Consider the following 21,834-nt stretch of genomic DNA (forward strand, 5'->3'; position numbering starts at 1 on the left):
AAAAAAAAAACAAGAGCGCTGATGCTCTTCCGAAGGCTGTGAATTCAAATCCCAGCACCCACATGATAGCTCACAACCATCTGTAATCAGGTCTGAAGCCCTCTTCTGGGGTATCAGAAGACAGCTACAGTGACAAGCAGGGCCAGAGAGAGAAGAAGAAAGTCTGAAGACAGCTACAGTGTACTTACATATAATAAATAAAGACATTTTTTAAAAAAAGGATATTTGAAGCAATTCCTTAGTGTCAGAAAACTGCCTAAGGGGGACTTGCTCAAGGCCTGACAAAAAAACACACAAGCCATTCAATTCCTGTCAGACAAGGAAAGCAACTAAAAGAGATGAAGCCTGATAAGACAGACAGAACTGCTCAAAACTTAAATAAACCATTTAACAGAGATATCACACCTCCTCTGGATAGAACAAGAGATCCTAAAGATACCAAAAAAACAGCTATTTTGGAAAACTGATAAATGATAAGAGACCAAAAATGAAATTACAATTAGATAGAATTGTAATTAAAGGCTTAATGAATACAGGAACAAATGTAACAATAATTTCACAAGATTCCTGGATTCAGTTTGGCCACTATCTACACAGTTTCTAGGAGTTGGGACATTGTCTCAGGTCAAACAAAGTCTAAAATGGATTAAATGCAGAGGACCAGAAAGTCAAGTAGCAAAATTAAAGCCATATGTGGCAGACATATCCATGAATTTATGGAGACGAGATCTATTGCAACAGTGGGAAGCACAGATTAGCATTCCTCCAACTTTAGATACAGGCTGTAAAAGAGATGCTCCTAATAAAGAAATTTAAAAAATGTTATTAAATACAGTTACAGACAGTCCAGGCTGTCTATAGGCAGGACAGAGCAGAGGCTGACTCTCCAAATTTAGAAGGGGAGTCACTGCTGATAGAGTACCAACTACCCTATTACCAAAACAGTTAACTGACAAACCTATTTGGTTAGAGCTATGGCCTTAAATAAAGAATAGTTACAGGCATTAGAATGGTTAATCCAAGAGCAACTAGAAGCTAAACATTTAGGAGAGTCCACCAGCCCTTGGAATTCTCCTGTATTTGTCATTTAAAAGACATCTGGAAAATGTAGAATGCTTATAGATCAATAAAGTCTTTTAGCCTAAGGGCTCTTTATAACCTGGAATACCTTTAGCTTCTTTATTACCTAAGGCATGGCCTATTATAGTGATTGATTAAAAAGATTGCTTTTTATCAGTAGTCCTTGAGAAACAAGATAAAGATTTGCTTTCACTGTGCGCACATTTAACCATACCATACCAACTAAATCTTACAACAAGGAATGTTAAACAATCCCACCTTGTGTCAATATTATGTGCAACAGCCATTAGAAATAATTTGTAAACAGCTTCCTCAGGCTATAATCTATCGTTATATGGATGATATTTTACTGGCTGATTCAAATGCAGCCATCTGAAAGAAAAATGTTTGATGAAGTAAAGAGAATTTTGCCTTGTTAAAGATTACAGATTGCTCCTGAAAAAAAATACAAAAAAGAGATTCTGTTAATTATCTAGGATATAAGATAGGTCTGCAGAAAATCCAACCACAAAAGGTAAGGATCATAAGAGACCAATTCTGAACTCAATAATTTTTCAAAAACTTTTGGAAGATAATAAATGGCTATAGTCAATAATTGTATTGACTTTTAAAAAGCTTAGTAATTCATTTCCATCTTTACAAGGTTTAACTAGTCCAAGGTATCAGCTGAAGCTGAAGCCAGAAAAAGAATTGGCTCTGGTAGAAAAGAGAGCACAGGATGCGTATGTGGATCTTTTGGTTCCAAAGCTGCATGGTATTTTAGTTTTCTTGCCTTCTCCTCATTCTCCCACAGGAATTCTAGTGCAGAGAGAAGGTAACGTCTTAGAATGGATATTTTTAACACATAAACAGAGTAAAAAAAAAATAAAAACCTATATAGAAAAGGTTTCTGATTTGATTGTGAAAAGGAGAATAAAACTTTGTCAATTAGCAGGAATAGACCCAGCATAGATTATAGTGTTTTATACTAATGCTGAGATTACCTCATTATGGGTAATCAATGAGGAATGACAAAGAGCTTGCAGTGAATTTTTTTGGGGGGGGGTGAAATTAATAATAGATACCACAAAAGCAATTGGCTTCAGTTTATCAAAAGAACTAACTGGATTATTCCTCATATAGTGAGAGGAACTCCAATGTTTAAAGCTCCTACCTTTTATACAGATGCCAATAAATCAAGAATGCCGGGATATAAGTATGAAAATATAAGCAAATGAATGCAGAACTATATGCTATTCTGGTTCTGTTAGATTGTCCAGAACCTCTTAATATAGTAACTGGTTCTCAATGTGCAGTGAGAGTGGTTTTGCATCTAGAAACTGCTGGACTTACTTTAGATGATTCAGAATTAACTTTGTTGTTTATACAAGTACAACATGTAATCCAAAACAGAGATCATCCAGTACAGATAACTCATTAACTCATATTCTATCTCATACAGGTTAGCCAGGACCATTCGCAGGCACTAGGAAATGAAGACATATACCAAAATATTAACAGGAAATGTATTAGAGGCTTCAGATTACATAAAAGCCATCATGTAAATAGTAGAAGTTTAAAGAATTTTTTTTCCTATAACTTGGTAACAAGCAAAGGAAATTATAAAAAAATTGTCCTGCTTGTTCTTTGGATAATCAAGCTCTGTTACCTGCTGGAAGTAACTCTAAAGATACCCAAAGAAATAAAATTTGGAAAATGAATGTTCCATTTTGCAGAGTTTGGAAAACTAGAGTATGTACATCATACAACGGATTCCTATTCGGGATTCCAATGGGCTTCTGTCCTGAGTTCTGGAAAGACTGACTCTGTGGTGGCTACATTAGGAATACCTTTAAAGATTAGAATTGATAATGTTCCAGCATATGTATCCAGTAAAATGCAAAAGTTCTTTAAATATAGCATAAAACATGTTACTGATATACCTTACACCCCAAGGACAAGCAGTTCTAGAGAGTTCTAACAGGACTTTAAAGAAAAGGCTCCTTAAACAAAGGGGAATGCAAGGTCTCCCAGTGATAGATTAAATAAAGTTTTATTGACTTTAAAGTTTTTAAATGTCAATGAGACAGGTAGAACAGCTGCTGAAAAACAGCTACAGTGTACTTAGATATAATAATAATAAATCTTTTAAAAAAAAAAAAGAACTGAGCCGGGCATGGTGGCACACGCCTTTAATCCCAGCACTCAGGAGGCAGAGGCAGGCGGATTTCTGAGTTCGAGGCCAACCTGGTCTACAAAGTGAGTTCCAGGACAGCCAGGGCTACACAGAGAAACCCTGTCTCGAAAAAAAAAAAAAAAAAAAAAAAAAAAGAACTGGCTCTTCCCTCTCTTTCTCCTTCTCTCCACATGGCCATGGCCGCCTCTGTTTCTCTACTCTTCTCTTTCTCTCTGCCTTTCTACAATAAACGCCTTGAAACCATGAAAAAAAAAAAAGAACTGATAGATTAAAGCAGCCTATATATTATAAGGATATGTTAACTTCAGAATGGAGTCAGGAAATGTGTTGATTTGAGGGGAGAGGTTATATCTTTGTTTCAATAGGAAATGGAAAGCTATGGATTCCTTCAAAATGAAGAAAGATTAGATCTGACCCAGGAAGACCTCTTGAAAATCTTGGTTGCAGGCATGAAGGAAGAGACCAAGATGAACAACAAAACAGGTGACATGAATGCTGATCCCTCTACATGGGGACAGCTCAGAGACTGGCTAAGACGTGTCTCTGCACAGCCAATAAATCTTGTTGGCTACAGAGTCCTTGGGACTTATTGTTACACGCTGTCCTTGGAGATGGAGATAGCATGGATGGAGATTTATATTGCAATTTTGTTATGCAGTCCAAATGGACTTACCAAGTTTGACTCCTTTCCTGCTCGAAGAACAGAGAATCACTTCTAGCTGGTATGTGCACAGCACACATTTTTCTATACATGTGTTAATACGTAAATGTATATTACCTCTAAAAGTTTGTGTGTTTTCAGAATAAAGGACCAGACACCCATGAAGATAAGACAAATATCCCAGATAATCCAGCCTCACAGATGGCCTCAGTAGCGGTTTCCTCAAAAATCTGCATCCAGAACAACTTTAAAATGACTAGCTTAATTGGTCCAGCCTCACAGACTGTTCTAGCCAGGACTTCAGTTAAGCTCTGCACTTTCCCATCACACAAACACTGGTTGCCACATGATACAGATAGCTCTCCCAGGACTTGGCCAATATTCCAGTTTTCATAGGATCCCCCCAAAAGTTGCTGTTCCCTCCAGATAGCAGGAAGTAATTTTAAGAAGACATAGAATTTAGATGCTTTAGTAACATAAGGCTTTTCATGACAGTGAGGCAGGTGTGCTGTGGCAAAACTAGACACTATGCAAAACAAAAACCTACCCTTGCCTACTGACAACATGCTATCTAAACTGTGAATAAGCAGGACACTGGGAAGTCAACTGGCAAACTTTGCCAAGACAAAGTAGGCCAGTCCTACAGTCACATATTCTGAGCCAGTAAACTGAAGATGGATGCACCATCTTTACAACATTACAGAGGACTCTTGGGTGGCTGTCCAGGCAACCAGCTGTCTGTCATTTGGAAGCTACTGGCTCTGCACTTCCTGCTTATTCAGGTAACACTTATCCTTGTCGGGTCTCTGATGGGGTTGAAGACTAGATAGTTATAGTCTCATATTAAGCTCGAGTTGTTTAGGGTTTAAGAAAATGATTTAAGGGGCCTAAAAGATGGTTATAGTTTAATAAGTGCAAGTTATGATAGAAAGTGATTCGGGTGCAGAACTTTGGACTCACCACGGTAGGACAGATGGCTAGAGTACTTTCTCCAAGGTGTCCAAATACACATGGATTGGACATTGTGAATCTAATTCTTACCTGATAGTTTTCATAGTTGTTCTTCTTGTATATAGTTTATTGATGTTAGAGGAAGAGCCTTTCACTGGACACAAGCAGAGATGTTGGGGTGCACTGTGTAAAGGTTGTCTTTGTATGATTCAAACGTTTATTTCCGTACCTGCAGATAGCTGCTGAGTGCTGTCTAGACTTTGGTATTGTTACTCTAATTGCTCAGTATCAACACCTGCATCGTATTGTGTAAACATTCTTCACCGTCACCTTCTGATCGGTTCAATAAAGAGCAGATGACCTATAACAGGGCAAGAGGCCTGGCATTCAGGCAGAGAGAGGAACTCTGGTGAAGGGATTCACCAGCTAGACCTGGGGGAAGGGACAGGTGTCAGTGCTGAAGGAGAGAGCGGTAATGGGCTACGTAGCATAATGTAGACTAGAGTAATGAGAGAATAAATTAGAATAAAATATAAAATTAAATTATACAAGCTAGTGAGGGAAGAAGTCTAAGCTAACAGGTCTAAGCACTCATTAATAAACGTAAGTCTCTGTGTCGTTATTAGAAGCTGGCAGGTTGCTGGCAGGTCCAGCCACAGTGCTCAGCTCAGCTTCAGACAACAAAGAGAGATGCCTCTGAACGATGGATGGCAAGGGCTAACACCTGGGATGGTCCTCTGACCTGCACATATGTGCTATGGCATGTGTATTGCATGTCCATGTACACACACACACACACACCACATTCATGAATATATATCCCCCAGAGTCTATACCTGACCTGTGATATAGAGTCAAGCAGTGTGTTGGCTGCGCAAAGGTTCTTGCTGCCAAGCCTGACCGCCTGAGTTGTGACTCAGGATAGGAAAGTTGTGTCTCAATACAGGAGAGAAGTGATGTTCATAAGATGTCATCTCAGGGCACAAGCATACCATGATATACACACATACACAACACACCAACGACATATATACATACATATGTGTAACATACCCACGTTCACGTACAAAAATGGGTCACAAAATAAGAAAAAAATGATCTTAAGATGAAAGATACTGGGAAGAGGAGGGGATTCACAGGAGTGGGAGACAAGCAAGAGAGGATGAAGGGCAACGAGCAGAACACCCATGAAAGTATGGTGGAACCCATTACGACAGATAATTGACATCTACAAAAAGCAAGACTGAGGCATGTTGCAGAGGAGAGAAACGCACGGCTCTAAATGGAATGTTTCCATCAAATCCCTCGCCTCAGAGATTAGGGAACCTCATAGAAGAGGAGGCAGAAAGAGGGTAAGAGCTGGAAGGAGGACACCAAGAACACAAGGCTGTTACATCAACACGATTGGAGCTCGCATGGACTCGGTGTGAAGCCGCAGGCACAGAGTAGGCACTGCTTTGGTTCTCACCAGGTCCTGGGCATATGCATATGTGTGTACGTATATCATGACTTCCAGCTTTGTGGAACTCCCGAGTGTGTGAATGAAGGTCTCTCTAATTCTTGTGCCCTGGGCTATTTTCCATCTGTTGGTTTGTCTTGTCTAGCTTTGATGGGATAGTTTTTGTTTTATCTTTTTGTTTGATTGTTTTGTTTTGTTTTGTTTCAAGACAAAATTTCTTTCTGTAGACCAGGCTGGCTTCAGACTCAAGGAGATCTGCCTGCCTCTGCCTTCTGAATGCTCAGACTAAAGGCATGCGCCACCACTGCCTGGCTTTTTTTTTATCTTATTATATTTTATTTCGTTATAGTTTTTTTAAAAAATGAATGAATAAATAAATAAATGAAAAAACCTGGCCACTGGTGCAAATGTTGGCAAATGTCACTTATACCTGCTGGGGGAGGGAAAATCAGTTTTCTCCAGTGAAATGACACTAGGTAGATCAACTATGCGGGGACAGGTCTTATGTTCTGGAGTAGCTAACCGATGCATAGTGGACTCCACAGGTTTTACTTGGTGAGTTTTTGGTTACTGTTTGATGTTTTAATTTGTTTTGGGGTGGTGTTTAATTTTGTTTCTTGGCTTGCGGAGGTTGCTGTTGTATTGGGGTTTTATTTTTATTTTTTTTTTTTTAGAAAGAACTTAAAGTTGGGTGGTAAGAGAGGGATCTGGAAGAATCTGGAGGAGAGAAAGAATGTAATAAAAATATATTTAAATTTAAAAATTGTAAGAGGAGCCTGAGGAAAAGAAGGTCCAGTGACAGGCCCAAAGTGGGATCCAGCTCAAGGGGAGGCCCCAAGGCCTGACATTATTAGTGAGGCTATGGAACACTCATAAAAAGGGACCTAGCATGACTCCCCTCTGAAAGACCCAACAAGCAGCTGAAGAATCGAATGCAGATATTTGCACCCAACTAATGGACAGACCCCTGTGGTTGAATTAGGGAAAAGCTGAAAGAAGCCAAGGAGGAGGGTGACCCTGTAGGAGGACCAGCAGTCTCAATTCATCTGGATCTCAGAGATCTCCCAGACACTGGACCACCAACCAGGCAGCCTACACCCGCTGATATGAGATTCCCAACACATATACAGCAGAGTGTCTGGGTTCAGTCAGAAAAGATGTACCTAACCCTCAAGAGACTGGAAGCCCCAGGGTTTAAAGGTCTATGGGGTGAGGGTGGGGTGGGGGTGGGGACATCCTCGTGGAGACAGGGGAGCGGGGAGGAGATGTGGGACGGGGAACAGTCAGAGGGTGGACCGGGAGGGGAATAAAATCTGGAGCGTAAAAAAGTTTAAAAATTGTTTTAAATAATAATTAAAAAACAGCAGCAAGGCCAAGTGTGGCAGAACATGACTTTAGTCCCAGCGTTCGAAAGGCAGAAGCAGGCAGGTGCTTGTGAGGAGGCCAGTCGCAGGCTGCTCTGCTTTCTCTAAACAGGGTTTCTCTGTGTAGCCCTGGCTGTCCTGGAACTCACTCTGTAGACCAGGCTGGCATCGAACTCAGAAATCCAGCTGCCTCTGCCTCTCAAGTGCTGGGATTAAAGGCGTGGGCCACCACCGCCCGGCTCAGCCTGCTCCCTTATAGAACCCAGGACCACCAGTCCAGAGCGGCACATTTGAAGTGGGCTGGGTCCTCCTACATAAATCAATCAGGACAATGCCCCACAGTTTACCTACAGACTAATCTGAGGGAGGAATTTTCTCAATCGAAGTTCTGTCTTTGCAGATGACCCTAGCTTGTACCAAACTGACGAAGCTACATAGACTTTGTCTTAAAAAAAGAAAACAAAACAAACAAACAAACAAAAATAATAAAGATTGCTTGGACTACATGCTAATACCCTATTTAAAGATAGAAGTTGTTAAAAAAGACTTTAGGGTATGTTTCAGAAGTCGAGCCCCTGCCTAGAATACCTGAATAAGGATCAGGTAGCCTAGCCAGGGGTGCAGCCCCGCCTAGAATCCCCTATGAGGGGCGTGGTCACTGTTGGAGCCTAGCCTAGAATCCCCCAGTGAGGGGCTGGGGGTGTGGTCAAGAGTGCATTCCCTCCACCCCTATTATCTCTGAATGAGGAGAGAGGTACAAGGCTCCAGTAGAAGAATTCTTAGGTTTCATAGCCAGTACTGTAAGCCAATAAACATTCACCATTCACCGTGACAAAAGCCACTTGCCTCTCCTTAGGCATCTGGAGGAGACAGGGAGAGGCAGTGGGGAGAACCTATTGGGCCTACTGAGTCAGGGACTATTTCCAGAGCCACCTCCACTCCCTTTGAGCTCATTGCCTATCTTCTGTTCTTCACTGCCTGCACCCGGCATCTACCACCTGTTACATGACTGTCTGCTCCCATTTACGGCCTGCCCAAGGTTGTGGGTTGGGGTGGAGTGCCTGGAGGCAGTGCCTGCTGTAGGACCAGACTTACCTGTAAGGATTATCATCCACGTGGTGGTTAAACACTGACAGCCTCCTGGCTTAGTGGTTAAGCAAGAAGAGCTTTGAGCAAGGCCCCTGTGTATTTTTCTGCTGTGTGACCCTGGGCAAGGACCCAAATCTCTCTGAGCCTTGTTAGAATTTCCATCTTGTTAGAATATGGTTTGAGTCTGTCATCTCAGGACTCAGAGCCTGAGGCTAGAGGATTAGCAGTTCTAGGCCAGCTGAGGCTATGTAGCAAAACTGGAAAACCCACAGGAGGTGGGAGAGAGTAGCTACTTCAAAGGAACTTTATGAGGCTTCCAGTTAAATATATTGTATTAAAAAGTATTAATAAATGCCAATGTTAATAACTATCGTGTTTGCTGTGTTTGTTGTGGGAACAGCTTTACATTTTTCTTTCATTTGTTAATCATCAGTGGCAAGGGGGTGGCATGGCATGCCTGCAAGAGGTCAGCAGCCAACCTGCAGGAGTCAGTTCTCACCACCATGTGGGTCCCAAGGATCAAACTCAAGTCATCAGGCTTAGCTACAAGCCCCTTTCCTGCCATGCCCTCTCCATACCTGGGCCATGCTGTGAGCTATAGAGGTTTGTTCTGTCCTGTCTTTTTGTTTTGTTTTGTTTTGATTTGTTGAGATGGGTTCTCACTGTACAGCCCTGGCTGTTGCTATGTAGACCAGGCTGGCCTCGAGCTCACAAAGATCCACCTGCCTCTGCCTCCTGAGTGCTGGCCAGATTCAGTGGCTTTAAAACCTGCTTCTGTTGACACACTGCTCGTGACTGCACTTGGGAAGTGTAGAAACAAGGTCCAGAAGGCCAAGGTTATCCCTGGAGACCAGCGTCTGCTACAAAAGACCTATCTCAACACAAAAGTTCATTCAGTCACTCATTCACTCAAAGACAGAGAATGAGAAAGTCCAACTCTCCCATGGAAGATCCTTGCCGGACTTCCTGACAACAGCAATATCAGTCTCCTTCTAAACATCAGACCCACCCAAAGAATGGTTTTCTGTCTATTTTGGTCCCCCTCTGGGTCCCAAAGCCCAGAACGGGCCAGCTGCTTCTTTCTTCCTTGGCTCATGAAGAAGAAAATAAGGAGATTATTGTCCCATTTACTTGGATTTCTCTATCCATCCCAGAAGCCCAGCAGGGCAGAGGCCACCAATTGACAGAGATACAGGAAGGCTGCTGAGATGGCTCAGTCAGTAAAGCCCTTGTCTTGTGAGAGTGAGAACTGGATTAAAATTCTAATAACCTACTCTAAAAAGCCTGGTGGGGTCAGAGGGTAGTGATTCATGCCTTTAATCCAACATGCCTGGGAGGTAGACGAGGGAAGATCTCTGGGTTCAAAGCCAGACTGGTCTACAAAGTGAGCTCCAGGACAGTCAGAGCTGTGTAATGAGATTCTATCTTGAATACATCTAAATAAATAAATAAATAAATAAATAGGTCAACTTTGCCTGACATTGACTTCTACCTTACACACACACACACACACACACACACACACCATGGGTACACACACATGTACACACAAGACACCCAAAGAGGCTTATCTCAATGACTGGGGCACACACCCTTCACTAGTAATTATATAATCCTGGTATCTTATCTGCCTGGGAATAAGATCCTCCCTGTTTTCCCGACTATGTGTCTGAACTAACCTGATTTCAGTCGTTCTTGCTCTACCTGTGGATAAATGTGCAGGCAGAGGCCATAGACAGTGGCCACACAGCCTTCAAGGAAAAGGTAGAGATGGCCAGCAGGAAGCTGGCTCAGAAGACACGGGTAGGGTCCGGTGGGTGGCAATCCACACACTCCCTGCCCTGCTTCCCTCTTCAGTACCCCCACCCCCCGCCAGCTCCTACCTGCTCCTTCCTCCTCATGTTTGCCTAGGCTGTATAGCTCCCTTGTTCTGAATCTTCACAGGCTCTTGGGGCTGGAGAGATGATGGCTCAGCAATTAAGAGCGTTTGCTGCTCTTGCAGGATCCAGGTTCAGTTCCCAGCACCCATATCAGGCAGCTTACAGACCCTGTTAGCTCAGCATTAGCCCTAGTCAGTGCCTTTTTCTGGCCTCTAGGCATACAGCATGGAACACTTATGGCATACGCTCACCCAAACACACGGACATGCAAACACACACACACACACATGCAGATAAGCAAAGAAATGCAGTCCCTGAGGACCTGGGAGCCTGAAAAAACACCCACTGTCCATGGTTGCACTTGAAACTTCCCTAAACATCTGGCAAATCCATCAGGCCAGTTCAAACAGGTGCAAACTAGTATGACTCCCAAGTTTGGCCTCTGTCCCACTGAAGCCAGCTCCTCCACGCTCTTGACATCTGGTCCTTTCCAAAGGTCTTCCTTGGCTCTTTCAGCCCCTGCCCAAACAACATCAGGCGTCCAGCTGACTTCATGCCGTGATGCTCAAGCACCCATGGCTCCCCAGGGTTCATTGGCTTCTGACACCAGAGTATTGGGATTAAAGGCATGGCTACCACTCATGGTCAAAATAAATCAAAATAAATCTGTTTAATGGGCACGGTGATGTATGCCTTCTTTTAATTCCAGCGCTCTGGATGTAGAAGCAGATAGATCTTGGTGGTGAGTTTGAAGCTAACCTGGTCTACTTCCTATGTTTCAGAACATCCAGTGCTATATAGAGATACCTTGTCTAAATATATATTGTCTGTCTCTCTCTGTCTCTCTCTATATATATCTATATATATACACACACACACACACACACACATATATATATATATTGTGCACACACATATAGTCTAAATATATATATTGCCTATATGTATATATTGCCTAAATATATATAAGAATATAAATAAATATATAATTAAATATAATAAATAATATACATATATAGTTGATTAATTATAATTAAGAATAGACAAGAAGACCAGTGTAGTGGTTCCATCTGCAATTTCCAGCAATTGAAAGGCTGAAGCAGAAGGATCTCAAGCTAGAGGTTAGCCTGGGCTCTGGAGCCAGACCCTGGGACAAATCCAAACAACTCATTCACATAGCCATCTTCTCCAGCTGTGGGCTGTGGCTTGTAAAATTACTGTATTATATATGAAACTTTTGGTGGATGCCCTCTGGTCATGTGCTGAAACAAAAGCAACTGTTTGTCTTATTTTGTGTCCGTGTGTCTGTGCATCTGTGTGTGTGGATCAGTGGTGTGGTGGTTTGAATGAAAATGCCCATAGGAGTGGCACTATTAGGAGGTGTGGCACTGTTGGAGGAGGTGTATCACTGAGGGTGGGCTGTGAGGTTTCAAATGCTCAAGCCAAGCCCAGTGTCCCTCTTCTTGTTGCCTGTGAATCCAGATATAGAACTCTCAGCATCTTCTCCAACACCATATCTGCTTGCACACTGCCATGGCTTCCTGTCATGAACATAGTGGACTAAACCTCTGAACTATAAACCAGCCCCACTTAAACAGCTCCCTTATTAAGAGTTGCCATGCCAGCCAAACACTAGGCAGAGCCAAAGGAACCCTTCAAAAGAGGAGGAGGAAGAATTATAGGGGGCTGGTGAGATGGCTCAGTGGGTAAGAGCACCCGACTGCTCTTCCAAAGGTCCAGAGTTCAAATCCCAGCAACCACATGGTGGCTCACAACCATCTGTAACGAGATCTGGCGCCCTCTTCTGGAGTGTCTGAAGACAGCTACAGTGTACTTACATATAATAAGTAAATAAATCTTTAAAAAAATAAAAAAATAAAAAAAGAATTATAGGAGCCAGAGAAGTTGAGGACACCAGGAGACTATGGCCCACGGAATCAACTAAGCAGCCCTCATAGGGGCTCACAGATGCTTAAGCTGCAATCGTGGAGCCGGCGTGGGTCCTCTGGAGTCTGTGCTATGTCCGTTGTGTATCTATTATGGCTGTGTAGATTGGTATTTTTGTGGGACTCCTAACAGTGGGAGTTAGGGGTGTCTCTCACTTTTTCATCTGCTCTTGGAACCCTTCGCCTACTGTGTTGCCTCACAGAGCCTTGATTGGAGGCTATATGCCTAGTCTTACTGTAACTTGTTATGCTATGTTCCGTTGTCCCTGGGAGGCCTGCTCTTTTCTGGAGGGAAATGGAGAAGGAGTGGACCTGGGGAAGAAAGGAAGTAGGGATAGAGCTGAGAGGATTGGAGAGAGTGGAAACTGCAGGTGGAACAAACTGTATGAAAGAAGAATTAAAAAGAAAAAATGAAAGGGAGGTCCTGTGGTCATGGTGTCCCCTCATACTAGTAGCTGCCCTAAAACAAACGGACAACCTCTGGTGCTGTTCCTCCGTGCCTTAGATACATTTGTTTAGTGGGTTCTTGGTTTTGTTTTTTTGAGGTGGGGTCTCAGTGGTATCCTGTAGCCCAGGCTGGCCACAAACTCTCCCTAGCAAAGGATGGCCGTCAGTTCCTTAGTAACCTCTGCTGGCCCAGTGCTGGACCAGCACACTGGAATGCACAGTGTAGCTCCAGAATATACAATTGCATGCATGTGGTAACATTGTTGTAGCTCCCATCCATCTGTGTCCCAGGCAGTGTAACTCCAGATGGCCTGGTTTATTCCTGTCTGTTGAGGTGATTTCTTAGGTAAAAATAATTGCCACCATGCACTGACTAACCAAAGCTGGGCCACAATTCCCTCAGTCCATCTACTCTGGAGTTGGCAAACCCTGAGCATGAAGCAACAGGAGAGGGGAAAGCCCACGCCTACTAAAAGCAAACTCTCTTTTTCCTCTTTTGACACGGTTTCCTATAGCCGAGGCTGGTCTCCAACCCACCGTGTATCTGAGGGCCACCTTGGGGACAATCCTGCTGCCTCAGTTTCTGGAGCACTGGGATGATAGTGTGCACTGTGATCTCCTCCCTGTCTTTCCTTTCCCTTCCCTTCCATTTCCAGCCTGTTCTTTTTGACAGACTCTCACAGTGTAAGCCAAGCTAACCTAGAACTTACCCCCTAAACCAGGCTGGCCTCAAAGTCTTTGCAATTTTCGCCTCTCCTTCCTGAGGTTGCAGGCTTGAGGCACCACCACTCCTAGCTTCTACTAGTAAAGTTTTATTGGTTTATAGCCTTATCGAGGCTCATTTACATCCGCTGCACCCGCCCCCCCCCTCCCACACTCTGCCTTGGCACAATGGAAATGACCCCTGGAGAAGGCATCCCTCTTCACCCAGCTGGAAACTCTCACCAGCTAGATCTGCTCTCTGACCTCTTAACCCAGCTGGAAACTCTCACCAGCTAGATCTGCTCTCCGACCTCCATACATGCACATGTGGGTGCATACAACATAAATAAATACATAAAATATTAGAAAAAAATAAAAATAAGGTCAGATGTGATGGCAGATGCCTGCCTGTAATAGCACTGGAGAGGTTGAGGCAGGGTGGGGCGAGGGAGGAGAGATCTTGAGCTTGAAGATAGCCTGGGCTATATAGTAAAGCCCCAAACAAAACGAAAGAACAGAATTCACACCGGGAAGTTTCATTCTCATTTTGTGAAACAGCCACACTACAGATGGAAATGTCCCAGTGGCTGAGCTGGTGAAGTCTCCTCCTACCCAGCTTGTGGGGTGTTGGCCCTTTAGAGAAGCTGATAGGGGCATGACAGCCATTTGGGAGTGACAGGCTGAGGTCCTGACAAACCTGACTCAGTATTTTCTTGGCATCTTTTATAGGGTACACATCATCGTGGACTGAGATGCCCAGAGAATTTTCTGGATCATAGGGTATCTGGAAAGGCAGAGAGAGGATCTGTAGAAACCCAGTTCTCTCCAAACCTCTCCCAAAGGAGAGTTCCAACCAACTCCAATAGTGGAACGGAAACTGAGGACCAAGGAAGGACCACAGAGGAACAAGTGTCTTACTGTGGGATTCTAGGCAGGAGCTCCACCCTGGCCACACCCCACACGCCCTCACTGGGGGTTCTAGGTAGGGACTCTTCTCCTGACCGTGACCTCAGCCCCTCACTGGGGGTTCTCCATTGCTGAACTATGCCCCAAACTAGAGAACCAATTTTATTGGTTTGATTTTATTTTTGTGGGTCTCCCTTGTTTTTGTTTTGTTGTTTTGTTTTGTTTGAAACAGAGTCCTCACTATGTAGCCCTGACTAGCTTGAACTCACAGAGACCCACTTGTCCCTGCCTCCTGTGTGCTGGGATGAAAGTTGTGTGCTATCTCGCTTTTCATTTTGACATAGATTGTCCCAGCTGGCTTTAAACTCTCAACAATCCCACATTTTCAGCCTCACTAGTGGCTGGGATAATGAACATTCCCGTCTCACCTGTGCTGGCAATTTCCCCTATAAAACTATCTTACTGTGTGTGAGTCTATGCATGTGTGAGTGTGTGTGTGTGAGAGAGAGAGAGAGAGAGAGAGTTGGGCTTACTAAATTGAAGTTCAAAGTCTAGGTTTGAGCGCCAGGGTGATTTGCAACCTGCCCTTCACCCACGAAGCACCTGCTGCACAGTGAGACACCCCTCTTGGCGTCTCCCTGTCTCCCCATGAGGCTGTGTGGATCAGATGAGATTATGAAGGTGAAAGGTTTCTACAGTGTGCACACAGCAAGCACCGAGTGAAAGCTAGGCTGGGTGTGGTGGGTGCGGGCTTCCAGTCCCAGCATTTGGATCCAACAGCAGAGGACATGCATGGCAGCTACTCTGGGCTTCTCGGCAAGAACCTGGCTCCAGAAAGGGGACTTGATGATGTCCTTTTCTCATGGCTAAGCAGCTCTGTGTTCCAGGCAGCTAAAGCAAGCTCATATCGCTTCCTCTACCTGTCTTGCATCTTTCAAGTTTCTCAAACAACTGCATCACAGTGTAGTAAGTACTGAGTACTCTCAGTGTTATGTGGTATCAAGTATAGAAAGGTAAAAAATCGGAGTGGTTTAAATAGGATCGTGAAAGGGGGAAACTGAGATGCATTGATCTTGGCTGGAGGTTGCAGATGAAAAAAGACAGACATCCTTACTTCTTCCAAAAAGCCTGCCTAGGTTCAATCCTACTGATTTAAAGAGCCTCCTCTGGGGGTCTTTAAGGCTGCTGGTGTGCCCACCATCACAGCACCATCATCCTTCAGAACTGAGTCTAAAACCCTGCCATGGATTTCAGTTCTACAGGAAGACGAATGAATGGATACAAGCTGATCCAGGCCACACACACAGCCAACTGCTCAAACAAGATTCCCTATGGAGGAGATATGGCTTAATCCCATATCTGACAAATCACATTCAGTAAGCTTACCCCATCCCACCCCTCTCAAAGCCCCTGCCCAAGCCCTCACCGTATTGTAGAACTCGGCCACCAACTCCGAGTGCTGGAAATTACTCTCACACCAATCCACCTCAGAACTCTGATAGGCAAAGATGCTGGACATCTTTGCTCTGGTGCCCGGTACATGCATCCTGTGCCTGGCAGAGGTGCGCCAGCTGAGTGAGTGAGCCTAGGAGTGCCCAGCCAGGGAGAGGTGGAGACAGAACAGCTCAGGGCCCTGGAGCAGGCTGAGAGGAAAAACCTGCTGGGTGGCTCCCTATTGCACCAGGGTAGCCTGGCAGATGTGCACGGTAGGGCACTGAGGCTGCCTTAGGCAGCTGCTGAGGGGTGGTGTTCTTTGAGTTGGGCGACAGTAAGCAGGGAGGAGGCCTCCCAAGCTGGCACTTGAGGAGCAAGACATGAGGGGATGACTGCTGTAATACTGTAGTAATAAGGGGCTAGTATTGGGTTTAGAGTACTCAGATAGCACTCACAAAGCTCAGAGGCACTCACAAAACCAGAGTGGTGGTGACATTTGTCATCCAAACGCTCAAGAGGCAGAGACAGGAGGAGCGGGAGATTAAAGTCAGTCTGTGCTGCATAGTGAGGCCTTGTCTCAAAAGAAAAGGTAAAGTGGCAGGCGGTCCACACCTTTAACCCCGTCACTCCAGAGGCAGAGGCAGGCAGGTCTCTATGAGTTCGAGGCCAGCCTGGTCTACAAATCGAGTTCCAAGACAACCAGGGTTACACAGAGAAACCTGTCTTGAAAAATATATAAGTTGAGTAATTTAAATAAATAATTAATTAATTAAAATACGATAACAAAGTAAAACCTTAGCCAGGCCTGGTGGCACACACCTTTAATCTGTGAGTTTTAAGCCATCCTAAGCTACATAGAGAGTTCTAGGCTGGGCTACCTAGTGAGACCTGCCTCAAAACAAAAACAAAAACAAAAAGCCCAAAAAACAAATTAGGGTTGCAGCTCAGTAGCAAGTATGTGCCTAGAATCTGTAAAGGCTCCATTTTCCATCCCAGTACTGAAAAATCATGTATATGTATATGTGTATATGTGTGTTTATATGTATATATATATATATATATATATGTGTGTGTGTGTGTGTGTGTCTACATGCACATACATGCACATTTGTGTATATGTGATGTTTATATATGTGTATGCATATATTTGATGTGTATATATGTATGTATATACATATAAATATGTATGTACATATATGTATGTATATGTGCATGTGTATATATGTATATAAGTGCATATATAAACATATATGTGTCTTTATATGAATTTGTGAATAATGTATACATATGTGGATATATGTATATGTGTATACATATGTATATTATATATGTATATATGTGTATGTGTACACGTGTGCATATATGAATATATGTATATATGTACATATGCATGTGTGTATATGCATGTATATATGTGTGCGTGCATATAGAGATGTGTATATAAATGCATTGTATGCATATGTGTACAAATGTATGTACTCATGTGTATGTATATGAGTATATACATGTATGTATATGTATGTTATACATCTATGCATATGTACATGTGTATGCATATAAGTGCATGTGTATTTATGTGTATATATATATATGTATGAATATATATAAGCATATGTGTCAGTGTCTGATGCTCTTGGCCTCTAGACCTCTGAGCCTGTCTGCTCACAGTGCCCTCTCTAATCTTTGCTCCCCAAATTCAGAGATCTGCCTACTTCTGCCTCCCAAGGGCTGGAATAAAAGGTGTGTTTCTCATCTTTTAACTTTGTGTGTGTGTGCGTGTGTTATATGTGAGGGCCTGCAGGACACATCTGGATGTCAGAGGACAGCTGTGTGCAACGAGTTCTCTCCTCCCACCTTTACATGGCTTCCAGGATTGGCTTGAGCAGGAAGCACTTTTAGTTCAGGAGTCACGTGCCAAAGGTACAGTAATTTGTGGGTGTGCTGGAGTCCTGAAGGGACCATCCGTGATCTCTTCCATCACTCTCTTCCCATCCCTTTAAAGCAATGTGTCTTCCAGAGCCTGAGGTTGATGTCTCTCTCTCACCCTCCAAGCAGTCCCCAGTAACCCTGTCTCTTCATGCTCAGAGCTGGGGTGACGGTGTTTTCAGATACTTGTTTTGTGAGTGTTGGGATCTGAACTTTGGTCTCAAGATGATGTGCAAGGGCTATGAGCCGAGAGCCCTCTATTTAGCCTCTCCACCATGCTTTTGGAGGCAGGGTCTATCACTGAACCTGATAGAAGGGCAGTAGAGAGCCAGGGGAGCCTCTGTCTCTGCCTCAGGGAAGAGGGCAGGGGTTGGGGGGTGGGTGCAGGCGCTGAGACCTGCGCTCACGTGGATGCTGGAGCTTAAAAGAGAACCCTCAGGGCAGGTACTTCCCTTCCTGAGCCGTCTCCCTGAGATGCCTTTGAGTTCCCCATCTCCTTGTCTTTGCTTCCCAAGTGCTGGAAAGACAGGCATGGGCCAGAAGGCCCAATAAGCTCTCTCTCTCTCTCTCTCTCTTTAATTTATCTTTTAAAAACCGGGTTCCTAAAACTATTACATGTGCTCATGTGCCTTTGTGTGTGCACATGAACGTCGCACCCTCAGAGTCCAGGAGGGGCATCTGATTTGCTGGAGTTAACGTTACAGGAAGTGGTAAGCTGCTTTCTCCATGAGGGTTCAGATTTCCAGGCCCTCTCTAAGAGCCGCCATTTGTTCCTCCAGTAATGCAGGCAGTTCCACTGCAATCAGTCCAACACACCTAGAACCTTTGGCCTTGGCCATCTTCCAGAAATCCCAGCTAGTTCCAGATGTGCCTGTACACACCTGTTCTAACACTCTGCAGGTAAAGGCAGGAGGATTGGGAACCCAAGGTCATCTTCGGCTACACTGACTGAGGAGACGTGCCGTGTCCATGTCCGTGGTGCCTAGGTTCTCTTCCTTTCTCTTCTATCCTTTACAGTTATTTATTATGTGCATGTGAGAGGTCAAAGGACAGCCCAAGAGAATTGGTTCTTTCTTCCACCTGTGGGTACCAGGGATCGAACTCAGGTCCTTGGGTTTCCCCCAAGGCCTCTCACCCACTCCTGTGTTCTCCAAGTGAGTCACAGACTTGATTCATCTTGGAAGGTAATGGATTGGAACAGAGTGTAACAGCGCACACCTGACAACTCGGCATCATCAGGTCATCCTTGACGATGGAGCCAATAGCAGGCCAGCCTGGAGGGTAAGAGACCTGTCTCAAAAAAATAAATTAATTAATTAATTAATTAATTAAAAATAAATAAATAAACCAAAGAGAGACCTGCAAGGCTGGGTGTGGCTATGGACAACTTTAATCCCAGCACTCAGGAGGCAGCTCTCTGAGTTTCCGACCAGTCTGGTCTACAGAACTAGTCACAGGACAGCCAGGGCTACAGAGAAACTTGTCTCAAAAAAAGAGAGAGTCCTTTAACAAAAGGGGATGGAGAGAGTCATAAACCATCTGAAGTTGCCACAGTCTTCCCTCCTGCACAGCTACAGCTGCATAACATTCTGCCCATTGTTGTTGGACTGATACCTTCACTGAACTTGGTCTCTGAGTACAAGGGGCATCAGATAGCAACAACCGAGATGTGGGTGGGGGCCTCCACCTCCCAAGCCTTGGGAGGTGATCATCCTGTAACTCACCTAATAAACTCTTTAAGCACCAAGCCAGACTTGGGTGTGAAGGCTTCCAGGTGTGCTATCCAAGATAAGTGACATCTATTCACATCTCCCAGGGAGAAGTCCAGGCAACGTTCTTTCTTCCTCTCTTTCTCTTTCTTTGCTTCTGCTTCTTATTATCCTATTATCCAGGCTATCGTCAAACTCACCAAGTAGCTAAGGCTGTCCCTGAACTACTGATCCTCCTGTCTCCACCTCCTTAGTGCTGGGATGACAGGTTTGAGCCAGCATAGTGGGCTGAGATTCTCACAGTAGTGGTGGCTGTCTTGCCCAGGGAACTGATTCCCACAGGTCAAGGATGAGCCAATGCCCCACTAGTGTCATGTTACATAACTCCACTTTCAAAACCAGTAAGTTGGCACAGTGACATCTGTAGATTTGAATCTGGTTTCAGTAGCCTTGGCCTGTGTTCCTTAAGGTTGATCACATCTTTCCCTGGGTGCTCTCTGTGTAAACTACACTGTCATAAGCTTAATTAGCTTAAATACTACATTCAAAGGAAAGGCCATGGTGGCTCATGTCTGTCAACCCAGGCCCCCAAAAGGAGGCCAGCCTTGGCAACATAGGAAGTTCCAGGCCAGTCTGTCCTAGAGACCCTGCCCCAAATAGACAAAAATCACCAAATGAGGAAATTGTGTAACTCTTTGAAGAATAGAAAGCAGACTCCAACTCCTTTCCAGAACCCCCTCCCCAGAACTTCAGCTTGGTTGAAATGGATTTCAAGGGCTGGAGAGAGGGCTCAGGGGTTAAGAGTACTGACGGCTCTTCCAGAGGTCCTGAGTTCAATTCCCAGCAACCACATGGTGGCTCACAACCATCTGTAATGGGATAGTGAGATCTGATGCCCTCTTCTGGTGCGTCTGAAGACACTATCGTGTACTCACATATATAAAATAAATAATTCTTTAAAAAAGAAGAAGTGGATTTCAAGGAAAAGATAGTTACTGCATTCTAGAAAGATCCAATTGCTGGACAGACAAAGGCACTTATGTGAAAAGGAATAGACCTATTAGCAGTGAGCCTAGCTTGGTGCTGCAGGCCCACTACCTCAGTCGTCCTGAGGCTGAGGCAGGTAGATCGCCATGAATTCCAGGCTACTGAGCATAGAGTGAGAGGCACAACAGCTTAGAGCGCTTGCTATTCTTGTTTGGACCTGGGTTTGGCCCAGAACCCACATAACCTTTTGGCAGCTCACAACCTTTTGTGCCTTCTGCTCCAGGAGATCTGACATCTCCTTCTGGCCCCTTGCAGCACCTTTACATCCACACATCCGCAATTAAAAATAACAACAAACCTTCAAAATCAACAAAATACTTGTCATTGGGGTTTTTTGTTTGCTTGCTTGATTTTTTTGGTACATGGTCTCTCTATGTAGCCTTGGCTGCTCTGGGACTCCCAATATAGATCAGGCTGTCATCAAACAGAGACAAGATCCTCCTGTCTCTGCTTCCTGAGTGCTGGGATTAAAGAGGTACACTACAGAGCAGGGCGTGGTGGTGCATACCTTTTAATCCTAGTATTTGGGAGGCAGAGGCAGGCAGATCTCTGAGTTTGAGGCCAGCCTAGTCTTCTATAGTGCAAATTCTAGGACAGCCGGGGCTACACACACACACACACACACACACACACACACACTATCTAGAAAAAAAAATGATACGTACCACTATGCCCTGGCTTGTTTTTCTTTTAACTGCTTATTTATTCCTTGGTTCTTCAAGGCAGGGTTTCGCTGAGTGCTGGGATTATAGGTGTACACTACCACATCTGGACTATTTCTTTATTTTTATCCTTTTTTGGGGGGGAGGGGTTGAGACAGGGTTTCTCTGTATAGCCCTGGCTGTCTTGGAACTCACTTTGTAGACCAGGCTGGCCTTGAACTCAGAAATCCGCTTGCCTCTGCCTCTCGAGTGCTGGGATTAAAGGCATGCTATTTTTATCTTTTATTCTTTAACAATTTCACACATTTATGGCAAGTGTTTACTCAGAATTATTGCTCTTCCTCCCAACACTCCTGGCACAGCCTCCTCCCACCTTCACGTCCCTTTTCTGTAAC

General features: G+C 44.2%; 1 protein-coding gene across 1 annotated transcript in view; it reads right to left on the reverse strand.

Moving 5' to 3' along the window:
* Positions 1-16,219, reverse strand: part of Acer1 (alkaline ceramidase 1) — a 29,174-nt gene extending 12,955 nt beyond the window's left edge. Inside the window, exon 1 of the mRNA XM_021150071.1 lies at positions 16,088-16,219. Coding sequence (XP_021005730.1) covers positions 16,088-16,207 — 120 coding nt within the window. The 5' untranslated portion in view covers positions 16,208-16,219. The remainder of the gene's footprint in view (positions 1-16,087) is intronic.
* Between the last annotated feature and the right edge of the window lie 5,615 nt (positions 16,220-21,834).

This window comes from Mus caroli, chromosome 17 (genome assembly GCF_900094665.2).
Source record: "Mus caroli chromosome 17, CAROLI_EIJ_v1.1, whole genome shotgun sequence".
Classification (NCBI taxonomy): Eukaryota; Metazoa; Chordata; class Mammalia; order Rodentia; family Muridae; genus Mus; species Mus caroli.